This window comes from Malurus melanocephalus, unplaced genomic scaffold (genome assembly GCF_030028575.1).
Source record: "Malurus melanocephalus ecotype Western Australia unplaced genomic scaffold, MMel_1.1 scaffold_180, whole genome shotgun sequence".
Classification (NCBI taxonomy): domain Eukaryota; kingdom Metazoa; phylum Chordata; class Aves; order Passeriformes; family Maluridae; genus Malurus; species Malurus melanocephalus.
In genome coordinates this window covers 374,771-387,521 of record NW_026623412.1, presented here as the reverse complement: position 1 = coordinate 387,521, position 12,751 = coordinate 374,771, and the positions used below count along the sequence as shown (strand labels likewise).

Sequence of the window (12,751 nt, the reverse complement as noted above, 5' to 3'; positions counted from 1 at the left end):
GAGAGAAGCTGTGGGAAATCACCACCCTGTGGAGATGGGGTCAGAAGGRATGGCTCCCTGCAGGCTTGGGATTTTGCTGCAGTGTCTCAATGCTCTTAGCAAAAGGACAGGCCTGGTGGCACACCACAGCAATTTAGGATCTTCCTTCCAGCCAGGCTAACTGTGTGCCCCACTCCCCTCCTGCATTTCCCCCTCCAGGTCCATTCACTGTGCCAAACAACAGCATGCAATCATCTTGTGGGGCTTATTTCTTCCTAATATACCCACCCAGTGGGATTTCAGTGAACATTAAAGTGCTAGATGGAGTWTTTAATGAAGTTAACCTGCTGAAACCAGGAGAGCATTTGGTTGAAGTACACCTGAAAGCCCTGGATTACACAGCAACTGCTTCAAAAGAAACCCATTGCCGCCTTTCATACCACTGCTGTATTGAGAAATAATACAACACCTTTATATTCCACCTAATTTAGTCAGCTTGTTGAGGTCTGAAAGCTTTTTCTGTTAACTCTGAAGATGCAGGGTGTTTCCTTCCCCATGTCAGTACCATTGTTCTTCCCTCATAGTCTGCTGCTCGGAGCAGGCCCCCAGCAGCACCTCTGCACCCCTCCCATGGCTCAGCACCTCCTGAGCAGGCAGAAATTGCTCTGCCTCTCTCCACTAATCCCATGATGGATTTTAACTCCATTAGTTTGCTTCCTCTGTATTCTTCCCTGCTTTCTGCCATTTATTAATTTTCCCCCATCCCCTTGATCTCTATCTTTCTTTCACCACCCCCTCTCTCCTCTTTTCTTTTCTTTTACCTCTTCTTTTTTCCCTCCTTCTTTTACTTTCTCCTTTCTAGGCTGCCTCAGCACTCCCCTCATTTCCCCTGCAGCAGTCAGTGCTGCTCCCATACTCTCCCCCCAGCCAGCTGCTAGCCACTGGCACTGCCGTGCTGGCCCAGGACCCGTGGGGCTGCCTGAGCTTCAGGCCACCCCACAGCCAGGCAGTGYGAGCACTGGAGTAGCCCCTGCATGCCAGCAGTCCTCCTCCTGTATCAAATATCTGTGTGCAGGAGAGGCAGGGGGAGAAAGCAGCTCCTTGCTGCCCTGAAGATCAGCGGGCAGCTGGAAATGATGGGGAGACAGGACATGTTAGAAGGAGGTGAGCAATAACGGGGTGAGTGGGCAGTAACAGGGTGGGCAGCAATGGGGTGGGCAGGCAATAATGGGGTGGGCAAGCACTTGCCAGCAACAGCACCCACAGAGCTGAAGGAGCAGCCTCTGGGCTCTCTCTGGAGGCACTGCTTAGCAAGTTAGCAAATGTGGTACCCCCCTCCCCGCCCCCCCAAAAAAAAAAAATTAACAGCATAGCTTGGTAATTAAGCCACCTCTAGACTGGAAGTTTATGGATTTGAATGCAATGTGCCAAACTGCTTTGTCCAAGTTGGGGTAGTGGCCCTGCTTTYTGAGTATGGGCAAATTCCCCAGCAAGCAGTCTGGTTGAAGACTAGGRCTAATGGGATGCTAAGGTAATTATTGGCTATTTGTGGCTATAAAATGAGATCTCGTAATCATGCACCTGATAGACTAATACAAATATTTTATATGGTGCACTTAGAGGTTTTAAGCTGAGGATCCCAAAGCACTGTTTGGAGGAGGAAAAGTGCAACCAGAAGTCTGTGTTTCTGTGAGGAATTGTTACACARCCCACTCCGCCTGCCCCCATGCCCTGCACTCCCGTGCCTTGGATACCCTGCCAAAAATGTTTGAGTCCCTGCTCTCCTGCTGACTGACAATACTTATGGTTTTATCTAGGCTGGGTATCATTTTTCCTTGCTCTCATTCCAAACCYTGTTTCAGTCCTGCCGTGTTGTTTTCTCTGGAAGGCTGTCAAGATCTGCATTGGAAATAGTATGTTTTGACATAAAACYGGGGGAGACACCCTGTTTGTCCAGCTACTCTGGAGCCCAGGGAAGGTTACGGAAATACATGATGCCTTGGTTTTAATTTTATTTTCTTTTWAAATCAGAATTGAGAAAGGCTCTAAGGAAAAGCTTGGGGAGTTCCTGCTTTACAGGCACCTCCTGATGGTCCGTTCATGGGGCGAGAAGGACTCATTTAGAAAGAGGAAGCTGTGACTGAAAATAAATGAGGCTGTATGATCAATGTTTAAAAGGAGATGCAATTAGAAGGAAGAGAAAAGCAGAGCTGCAGAGTGSCAGGGAAAACCCTAGGCACACAGGCCCTTGGGTCAGCAGCAGGGAACTAAGCAGTGTTTGAGGAGGCTTAGGGGAGGAGAGACGGGGGAAATTTCACTGCATCACAGCTCTGACTAATGCTTGGGCTGCAAAATTCCTTCAACCAAATTTAATGCAGATGGTACATTAAATATTACAGTACCATTAAATTACATATTGTCTCATTTTCAGTGAGGTTTTGTGGATGTTTCTGACATACAGACATGGAAAAACGCTGCAGTTCCCGATGGGTTTGGCAAGTGCTTACTTGTGGGTTTTAAATACCCGCAGGAGGACTGAGCAGAGCCCTGRGCTCTTTGGCAAAGGCAGGACTTCCCAGCATGGAGACTTGATGAGTTCAGCCTCCCTTGGGGCACGGAGCAATGTCCCCAGCAGCAGCAGCTGCTGCCCCTGGAAACACACAGAGGTAAGTTCACGGTGCATAGCATCACCTTGTGCTTAGTGCCTTCAAACCCGAGAGAGGGTCGAAGTCTTAAATGCTCCCAAAGGAAGTATTTTTGACACTTTTGTACCTGAGTAGGAGTAATAGATGTTGCCAGCTCTACTATCATCATGTCCTGAGCACCTGCAGTGGCAGAAACTGCAGCAGCGCTGACTATTTCTTTAGTTGTGCCTTCCCTTTCCTGATAGCGGCATGTTGGGGAGAGGAGACATGAAATCYGGCACCAAACATGGGGCTGGATTTGTGGGGAGCAATTGAAAAGCAGCTGAGAGAAACCTCTGTGGAGCAGGATAACTCCATTTCCCATCACTATTCTCTTTCCTAGGGTTATCTTCTCTTCATTCAGTAACAGATCAGARCTGTTATCAGTTCAAGGTTGTATTTGCACTCTTCTATTGACCTTAACCAGAGAAAACAGAACATAATGGAAGAAAAATCGTGCCTGTGCCATATGGTACGTGAGTACGTGAGATGGGGCCATCTCTGATTAGGGCTTGGTAACTAACCTCTTCCTTTTCCATGCATGTCTTAAGGGAGGAATGATTCATGCTGTGGGTTTATATTACACTCTGATATCTGTGTTATGTTTTGCAAGGGCTATTTATACACACAAAAAAATCACACTTTGCTAGCTTGATGGTAGTCTAACTATAAGCGAGTAGTAAATAATAGTTGCATAATTCCACATCAAAATACAATAAGCAAGGCAGTAGATTCTGTTGCCACTGGCTTTGGATTGACTTCAGTGGTTTTTGAAGCATGTTTGAGACACAGAAGATGCAAAATCAGGTATCAGAACACACAGAAGGAAGAGAGATGCTACAGCCCTCAGGGTAACGGCTGAAATATCAGATCTATCTGTCAGGCCAAATCTGTTGCTGTCAATGAACTTCCACTGGCCTCAGAGGAACTCTAAGCGTTTGTGTTGTGTGAATGTGCTTAAACAGGTTGGCATCGTGATTTCATTGACGTGAGTTGGTAATGCTACTCTAACTGATAGACATCAGAGTACAAAATAATTAGTCTCATCACCCTAAATGAATACCAGTGAAACGTTCTTACTTTCCCTCTCACCCACACAATGATGTATCTCACTTCTGCCACATGCCAGTATCTCTTCGCTAATTACCAACTATAAAAAAAACCAGATAACATCGCTTTAATAGTTTTGTCTACTGTTTATTTGGAAGTTGGAATCTAAAAGCTAGGGACTCATCAACAACATAAAGATTTTTTTTTTAAATAGCTTTTTGGTGCAGGGTTTTAGGGCTCATTTCACTAGTTTTGAAATTTCACCTCTCAAAAAGWATGGAGGTGTGAGTTAGTCCCAGTTTGCCAGGTGGCAGCTTTTAAGCAAGCCTGTTGTGGTCTGTGAATATAAGCAACAAGTRAACGCACAGTCCCAGCAGTTCCAGCTCGAGCGGACTCCTCATCCTCGCCAGGCAAAGGCAAACAAACTTTCTGAGCACTGCTAGGATGACTATGTGAACACTGCTCKCAGTCTGTATTTTTAAAGAGCATCTTGGAGAAAACGGGTTTGGAGCGTGWAAGCCAGCTGTGCTGCAGGCCCGGAGGGGTTTAGCATCTGGCCCTTGTACCAGCCTGTGTACCGCAGCGTGGGTGCCACGAACGAGGCAGGGTGTGCTYCCCGCTCCTCGCTCTGGCAGGCAGCTCTGCCCGAGGCTCGGCGCTTCTGGGTCTCGGCCGGCAGCGGCGGAAGCCCACGAGCAGGGACAATCCTTGTCCTGATGCTCCCCCATCCGACAATTTGTGGGTGTCTCCCTTCGCACGGCCGACTCTTTTGCCGTTATTTGCACCGGGTTTGGTTCCTGCCTGCGCTGCGGGGCCGTCAGCTCCCGAGGCGGGGGTTCGGTGGGCACCCGCGGCACGGCAGCACGATCGGCAGGCGTTCAGCTCCTCGGAGCCGCTCGGCGCCCCGCGCTGCCCCGGCCCTCACGCTGCGGAGCGGCCGCGCTGCGGGCGGGGTGGGCGGGGCGGGGCGCGGGGGCGGTGCCGGCGCTCGGCGCTGACAGCCACATGCCGCCCTGCCTGAAAAGGCTGCGAGGCGCCGGCGGGGAGGGAGAGGAGGCGCAGACGGCGCCCCAGCCCATACCACCACCACCGCGCCCCGGGGAATGCCGAGGCACTGGCCCCGCGGGTCGCCCTAGGGGAGAGGCGCTCCGCCGGCACCGCCCGCCCCGCAGCCCCGGCGCGGGGAACGCCGCCGCCCCTCGCTGAGCCCCGCCGGATCTGGTGGCGAGTGGGGCGCCCACGCGGGGCGCGGCGCGCCCGGGGTGGGGAGGCGAAGCCCAGCTCCGCAGCCTCGGGTCTTGTGTTGTGGGTTTTTGGTTTTTTATTTTTATAATTTGTTCCGGAGGATGGATACGTTTCTCCTCGTGTGGGGATTTCTAGGGCTCTGCTTGCCCGGCTCCGGAGGCACGGCGGAGACAGGTAAGGCGCCCTCAGGGACGAGGGATGTCCCCGTCCGTCCAACTTTCGGGTTCCCGGGCGCGGTCCCGGTCTCCCGCCTAGATGTCTAGCGTGGGAATACATTTAGGGAATACATGAGGGATCGGCCGCGCCACGCAGATTTCGTGGCACGGGTTTCGGAGGGGCTCATGCGTGCGGCGGGGTGGGGATGGCGCACCCCCGGCAAGGAGCGCAGCGCTTGCAGCCGCGAGGCTCCCRATGCCCGGTGTGAAGAGGCGAAGGGACGGAGCCGCCCCGGAAAGTTGCGCGCTGGTTTTTTTTGGGAGCTACAGGGAAGGGAGGGTAAGCGGCAGGGACCAGCCACATGCCGGACACCCGCATSCGAATGCCCGCGACCCCGTGCCGGTAGCAACCTCGGGAAACTAGGTGAGAAATTAAAATCATCTGGCMGGGAGCAGGCAGCCGGGGCCGTGCAGGGCAGCGAGCGGGCGAAGCTTAGCGGCAGCGGCGGCATCCTCAGGAAAGGCTGCCCGCGGTCCGAGCGGGACCTGCACTTACTTTGCAAACGCCGAGCTGTCCCGGGACAAGGTGCTTTCATGGCAGGTATTYGGACGCGAGTGCGCTTATCTGCTCTTCGCTGAAGAGCTAGGCTGAACTGCCAGGAGGTGCTGGGACGAAACCCGTCTTTGCGCTGCTTCAGCACGGGAACAGGAGTGAGGCAGGCTRAGGCTGGGCCCTGTGCTCCCCGGCCACTGGCTTTGAGTCTCGCTAATGGGGGCAACAGGGTCCCGATCTGGAGTGGTCGCTTGAAAGCAAAGGATATGCCGTCCACTGCTTTCTCCCCCGTGCTTTCTCGGGGCTCCCGCGCTCAGGAGCTGCCTGGCAGGACGGTRGCGCCAAGCCGGCAGCTGCTGAGCTGTGGCTTTGCCTTCCCGTTAGTCGGGGCCGCGGGACATGGCTCAGGGCCCTGAGCTGCGGTCTGACCCGAGCAGTGTTAGATGATGGCAGAGTGCATTCTGCCTTCTCCTGGCTCTCTGCCTACTGCCCCGGAGCCGTGTGGCCATCCAGCTTCCCTTTAAAAAGGGGAAGTGGGAGAATCTCTGCTGCGTGAGAGAACCCCTCTCCTCTGCAGATCCAAGTACAGACATTCCTGTTATATTCAGATGCTGGTTGGCACCACCTCCTTCCTTACTGTTATAAATGAAAGAAAAAAAAAATCCCATCTTTTGTTCAAGTAGGAAAGCAAATAGGCAGTTGATGGAATGACAAGAAAGGGCAGTGTCCTGGGAGGCCTTTGCTGAGTGCAGCAGTCTTTTCAGATGATCCCTGTTGTAGAAGCAGTGTCTGGTCTCCTGGAGTAGGTTATGTGCTATGGCAAATCGGACTGTAACCTGAGGCTGGCTCCTGACGGTGCACTGGCCAGTCTGGTTGTGATCCCTTTGGYTGCTGAGCCCGAGTGTGTGTCTGTGTCTGTGTGTGCATCTCCTTCTCTCCTGGATTGAGTTGGGGATCCGCACTGTTAAGCAGAAAGAGGTTGAGAGCGAACCGTGTTTCTCAGGCCATTCAGCGGCTGTAAGCAGTGTTTATTTGAATGCGGGGTTTTCCCGGCTAAGCAGAGCATCACATGGTGTTGGAGACAGCAAGGAAGTTGTCTCCCTGTGGCCGACACCAGCGGTGGTTTGCCGAGATGGTGATGTGTGGCTGCAAACCCGGCCAAATGACTTTATTGCCGGCACAGCGAGCAAAGGTACAGGGTAATGGGATGCAAACCTCGATTAGGCTACACTCAGCTCCAGTAAATTAGCCAGCCTAGTAAGGAAAACATGCCAGAGGTAGATGGATTTATGTTTCAGTCTGGTGTATCTGAAAGCCTTCCCCCATTATGAAAGTCCCTCTTTCGGTTCCCTAAGGGAGGTTAGTAGAGAGGGGAGACGGTTTCAATAGACAATAATATGATAATCCACATGGAAAAAAACCTCATGCAATATAGTAAGAGATAAACAGTGCAGCTGCCAATTTGTATGTAGCCGAGCAAACCCTGAGATAACCATGGAGTAGAGTGGGTGGGAGACCGGTGAAGATAAATCTGAAGGTTGGATGGCTGTGTTTTTCATTCTCCGGTAAAAAGCAATGAAGTAAGAAAGTAACGGATTTGAGTGACCTAAGAACTGAGCCATTCAGATAATGTTTATGCAGCTCCGAGCAAAGCTCACCCTGAAGCCTTCCAAATAGTTTACTTAAAAGCTAGTATTTTTAGTAATGACTTAGGAGATGTAGCAAGGTGGGGAGGGGGATCAAAACAAATTGCTGCCAAGCAAGCGCACGGCCACACATACAAACATGCACACACACACCCACGCAAGCACCGAGTGTAGCGCCTTATGCCCGTGTGCTGTTAACTCTTCCTGGAAACAAAAGCTTTTTTAGACTAGGAATCAGATAGTTGTCAGGAGCATCACTGAAAATCACTGATACAAGCTCGGTGGCGAGCTCTGACCCAGGTTAGGATACTGCAYGTTGTTTTGCTAATTTTACTGCTACGGAAAATCGTGGTGTGTGGTGTCTGGAGTGACAGGCAAGCATATTGGTCCCAGAGGACTCTATATGCAGACACTTCCCATCTTCCTGCCTTGCTCCTTCTGCCCTCCCATTCTCCTTCCCGGTATCTACTCTGTGTTGTGCCTTGTGCGTGGCTTTAGAAGGTTAAAAAGAGAAAGCGCTCCACTTTGCTGGGCTGGAGAAGGCGGCGCTTTCTGTCCCACCAGCCGCTCCGGGCAGGCGGGTGAGTTGGTTTCCTAGCAGAAACCTCCAGTRCTGCCAGGAGTCAGGACATGGTGGCCTTGTACTGCAGATAGCTTGAGAGGAGAAAGCATCTTTCATGGGGTTTAGGAAGCTGTCAGGTTCAGATAAAGCTGGGATCCTATCCTGTGGGACCCCCAGTTGTATTAATAAGGAAAAATTAATTTTTAAGCACTGGGATTGCTGCCAAATTTTATGACCTCTGACAGACCAGCTGTGCTAGGAAAATAAATTGTCTACATCTGAGACCCATGATCCTATCTGAAATCGAAATAGAAAAAAAGTTGTCATTTAACCACGGTGGTGGGGGCAGATTGCAGCAGCCTGGGAGCAAACTGGAAGCTGCTAAACTTGTTCTCCATTGTGTGGTGAAGTCACCACCACCGTACCCCCATGGGATCTCGGGAATACAGTTGTCTAATCCGGGAAGTGTGGAGAGCTGATGTGCCTGCACACACCCAAGCTGGAGCTGATGGTGTCGGCACGGGGGTGGGTCACAAGTGGGGTGTGAACGCTTCCAGCTCCRTCCTCACTCTGTAACAGCCCTTTGACACATTTCTAATTATAATACACACACAGACAAAGAGGTAGCTGGGCTATTTTCGAAATCCCTGTCTACACCCTGGTGGAAACCGCAATACTAGCAACAACATAAATCAGGGCTGTTGCTAACAGTGTTGCACACGGCTTAGCGCTACAGTAGCATGGGTTTAATCATGCTCAGAATCAAAGGGTCAGCCTGCTCCCCGCCTGAGCCAAAGCGCAATCTCAGAAGGCCGGATCCTGAGCCAGGCTTGATGCCTGTGCAGTGAAAAGACACAAAAACAGACATGGAGGAGAGGTTTGTCAGCACGAGGTCAGCAGGCACAGAGCCAAACACTTGAAATCACAACTTGGATCTGTAACCTTTTCTATGAGCGAGCAGTGCCCGTGAATCAGGGAGGACAGCTAGAGTAATGATGGGAGTCTGGGGCTCCAGCTACAGCCTTAGTGAGGTGATCTCTTGCCAAGTAAGTTGGGAAAGGGGCTACAAACAGCAAGTTGGCATGAAGAATAGCCCGAAGTATTACTTGCAGGGGTGGATGGCTGTAGGGGCTTTCTGTCTGACTGCTTCTTCCCTTCTCTTCATACTTGGTGAGTCAAAGAAAAAGGGCTCCAGAGATGAAGTGCTGGGCTCCGTGTCTTTGAAACCTGCCCTTCTATCTCCCCGTGCATTTAAGACAAAGGCAAGGCATCTCCCCAGCTGTTCTGGTGGGTCACTGTAGCTGTGAAGTGCTGTCTGTGTCGGGCTTGAATGCTTGCTTTTTTCTATGTCACTTCTAGGAAGATGGTGAAGCCAAAAGKATGCTGTCCTTTTACTCTGCTTACATTTTGTTGAAAGGCTTCTTTGAACCCCTTTTTATTAAAGGATGYATGTGGAAAGAGGAGGGAGGGAAACCCCAGCCCTTTGTGCAAGTACACACACACACTCACACATACACACACTTATAATYGCCCTGGTTCCTCCTCTCTCTTCACGGTCACACAGATTTCTCCCTTTCCTCTAACACACAGAGCCCCTCCAGTCAGGGGGGACTGCGTTGCTGCCTGCCACACCCACACACTTCTGTATCCATCTGTCCCTTCCCTGAGCTGTCCCTCACACACCCAGAGCCCCTTGACAACTTTCTCCCTCATGCAGACCCGCAAGCTCACTGCTGCTTTCCTCTCTGTTTGACTGCTGAATGTGTGCTCAGCAGGTAACGATGTGTTTAAAACGCTCACCAGAATGTGCAATAACTTTGGTGCTCGCAGTGAGGCTCAGCAGCAGCTGAATTTGAACAAGCTGTCAAAGGCTGAAGCCTCTGCTGCTCGGCAGTGTGCATAGGGGGACCAGCGAAAGGGCTCTCTCTGAGTGGCTCAGGAGGCACTGCTTCCTTTCTGTCCCATCTGTCGGGCTGTCTGAGGCCAAAGCACCACATTTTCCTCTGAGGCTCCAACAGGGCCCCTGGGAGGGAGGTCCAAGCCAGGGGTGTTGTGAGATTGAGAGGCTGTGCCAGATGCTGTGGGAAGAGGCAGGGGTAAACTGCCATTGCCTGATGGGGAAAACTRGGATTCTGTTTCAGAATGGACCCTGAGAGATGAGGTCAACAAGTGTGAGGAAGCTGGGAGTGTGTGGGGGGAGATGAGATATGAGATAAGCCATGAGATAAGCACTTTTTTTCTTCTTGGAATTTTTGTAATAATGATACTAATTATTATTTCAGAGGCATCAAACACCTTTCATCGTCTGAACCTCTTTCGAGAGAAATCCTATGGGAATCTTTTTTTCCATGTGTACAACTAGAAATATGTCTTGTCTCCACGACCCTTGAACCTGCCTGTTATTGACAATATTCATGGGGGTGGATCAGCAAATTTTCATTGTTTTATTTTTYCCTCATGTTGCCTATAGGTAGGGTGGCAGGCTGCCATGCAGAAAACTTCAAACTTCCCCAAATGCATTTCCCTGCCTGCAGTAATGGGGAGTTTTACTCATAAACTGCCTGACCTGCAGCTTGAGAGTCTCCTAAAACTGCCACCTATTCCTGGGTGATGGCAGTGTGTTTCCATGAGACTACAAGCTCTGGGGAGCGTAAGAGAGAGGCAGGAGAGGCAGGCATGATTTCTCYGAGTTCAAAATGCAGTTATCCACCTCCCTTGCATGTGTACACACACACTTGTGTGCTCTCCAAGATGATTACAGGAACAGCCAGGAGTTGTAATTCCAGACCCGCCGATTGCATTTGCAGGCAAGCTGGGAGAATTGTGTGCACATGCATTTGCCTCTGATATGAGGTGACAAATAATAAAGTTAGGGAAGGTGGATAAACAGGATATAAAAATCTCATCAAAGATGTAAGAGAGGGGTTGGAAAGGATGGACATTTAAAGATCGAGGTTGTCACTAGCTCAAGTGGTACAAAGCAATGTCAGCCCCTGGAAGGAGTTATCCAGACCCCCAGGGGTGGGAATCAGCTGAACTCCAGTGATTTCAAAGCAAATTACCTGGATTTGTATGCAGGATTTGGCCCTCTCATTTTCCATGGTGAAGCTTGAGTAGGTCTCTATTTCAGGCTGTTACTTAATTCTTTTGTGGATTAACATGGGCGGAAAAAGTGCAGGATATCAGAAGTCTACAAATCTCTTCCTCTTTCTTCCTCCCTCCAACATTCATTCCCTWCTTATTTAAAAATGATTTGAAATTTTCTCTTTCTGCAAAGGCTTACAGCTAAAATGTTCCATTTGCTGAGCTTTCCGGTGTTCCCCTTTCACTGCTGTCCAGTACTATAAAATGAATATATTGCATCCCTTCCCAGTTGCCTTAGGAAAAAGTCAAATGGCTGCATTCCTCAACTGATGGATTGGCGCGTTCCTTTCTTGCTTAAGCCCAGACATTGTTTTATGAGCTTGTCTCATGACAGGCCTGAGAMACTTTGAATTGAACAAGATCCTAGCTGAAATCACAAAAGCAGTCTTTAGATTCTACTTTGCTRAGTCTCTACTTCTAAATTAAATTTTAGTTAAACTGGTAAAGGTTCTCAATGAAATGTTCAGGGGACTTTCCCTGGTTGYATGAAATCCCAAGATGTGGATGTGAATAGTGCTCTGGAATGAAATGTGCATGTAAGAGCCTTGTGTTGTTTGGGTGTGTTTGCCCATTAATTTGTTCAGGAAGCCTTTGAAGCTTTATCTCACAATCCAAAGCAAACATGCTTCTGCTAAAATGATCTATGCTACTGGGGATAAAACATCTAATCTTATTAGCTTCCTCTGCACTTAGTCTCTCTCCTCAGCCAATGGCTAACCTATATGATTTAAATCCAAGAGTTCCTATTTGTGCTCCTGCCTCTTGCAGAAGTTGTGCCGTGTGGTTTGGGGTGAGAGTCCCTGCCATGTTAGCTGTGCCCAGCCAGGGTCAGAGCTCGGGGAATGAGGCAGGATGAGCGTTAATGGTAATRAATCCTTGGCAGAAGAGCTCTGTTTGTCTCCTCCATACCGGGGTTTMGCAAAGTGCTTGGGCACGCATGGACCTTGAAAAACTTTTTGAAACGCTGTGTGACTAAAAGAACTGAAACATGGGTTTCCTGCATAAGGGCCCCAGCCAAGTTCAGCAGCTCTGAGAGAAGTGGGTCATGTATGCCAGCACCTGTATTTTGCTGTGCTGTCAGAGGTTTGGCAGGACAAATCTCCTCTGCCCAGTGCGGAACCCTGGGACATGAAAACCTTCTGCAGTGGTTGGATGAGTGGGATGTTGGGCTGGAGGGCCTCATGCCAGGAAGAGAAGTGACAAGGCTAGGCAGTGCATCCTCCACATCTCTCTCCCTTGTTCCTTTGCTGTCCTCAAAGGCTGCACTTTTCAAGCAGAACAGACAGTGATGCTGTTGCTGATTTTAAGGCACCCAGAACACCTTAAATTTTGTGCACAGCCCTAAGTTATATCCCCAAAGTAAACTGAGCTCAGCAGATCAAAACACGTGGTAGTTTTGTGCTGGATGCTACAAGCTCTGAGAGGCTGTAATATGTATGTTTGTTGTGAAATGGGCCTCTCTGGTGATGATTATTTTTGTTACAGGCAGAGTTGGCTTTAGTTTCTGTGTGGAAGGTCCAACAATAACAGTGAGTCCTGCTCTCCTGGGGTGAGGGAAATCCAGAGGGGTTTAATCGGCAGGAAATTCAAGTAGGAGAATGCCCTGCTCCCGGCCTAGGATTTCATCGTGCATCTRATGAGCTGCAGAGCTGAAAAACCTCAAGTGTGGGTGAAGGCTCCTGGGGCCTGACTGTTATTTTTGGTCCTCTGAGTGATGTTTGCTTGTTGTAGCC

The 12,751-nt window shown here is 50.1% G+C and overlaps 1 protein-coding gene across 4 annotated transcripts in view; it reads left to right on the top strand.

The window, feature by feature from the left end:
* Nucleotides 1-4,734: 4,734 nt before the first annotated feature.
* NRP2 (neuropilin 2) overlaps nucleotides 4,735-12,751 on the top strand; it is an 88,991-nt gene continuing 80,974 nt past the window's right edge. For 3 of the 4 annotated variants that reach the window (XM_057372861.1, XM_057372860.1, XM_057372858.1), the window contains exon 1: nucleotides 4,736-5,132. In XM_057372861.1, coding sequence (XP_057228844.1) covers nucleotides 5,060-5,132 — 73 coding nt within the window. In that variant the 5' untranslated portion in view covers nucleotides 4,736-5,059. Of the gene's footprint in view, nucleotides 5,133-12,751 lie in introns of all 4 variants that reach the window. The other variant, XM_057372862.1, reaches the window with a different exon arrangement.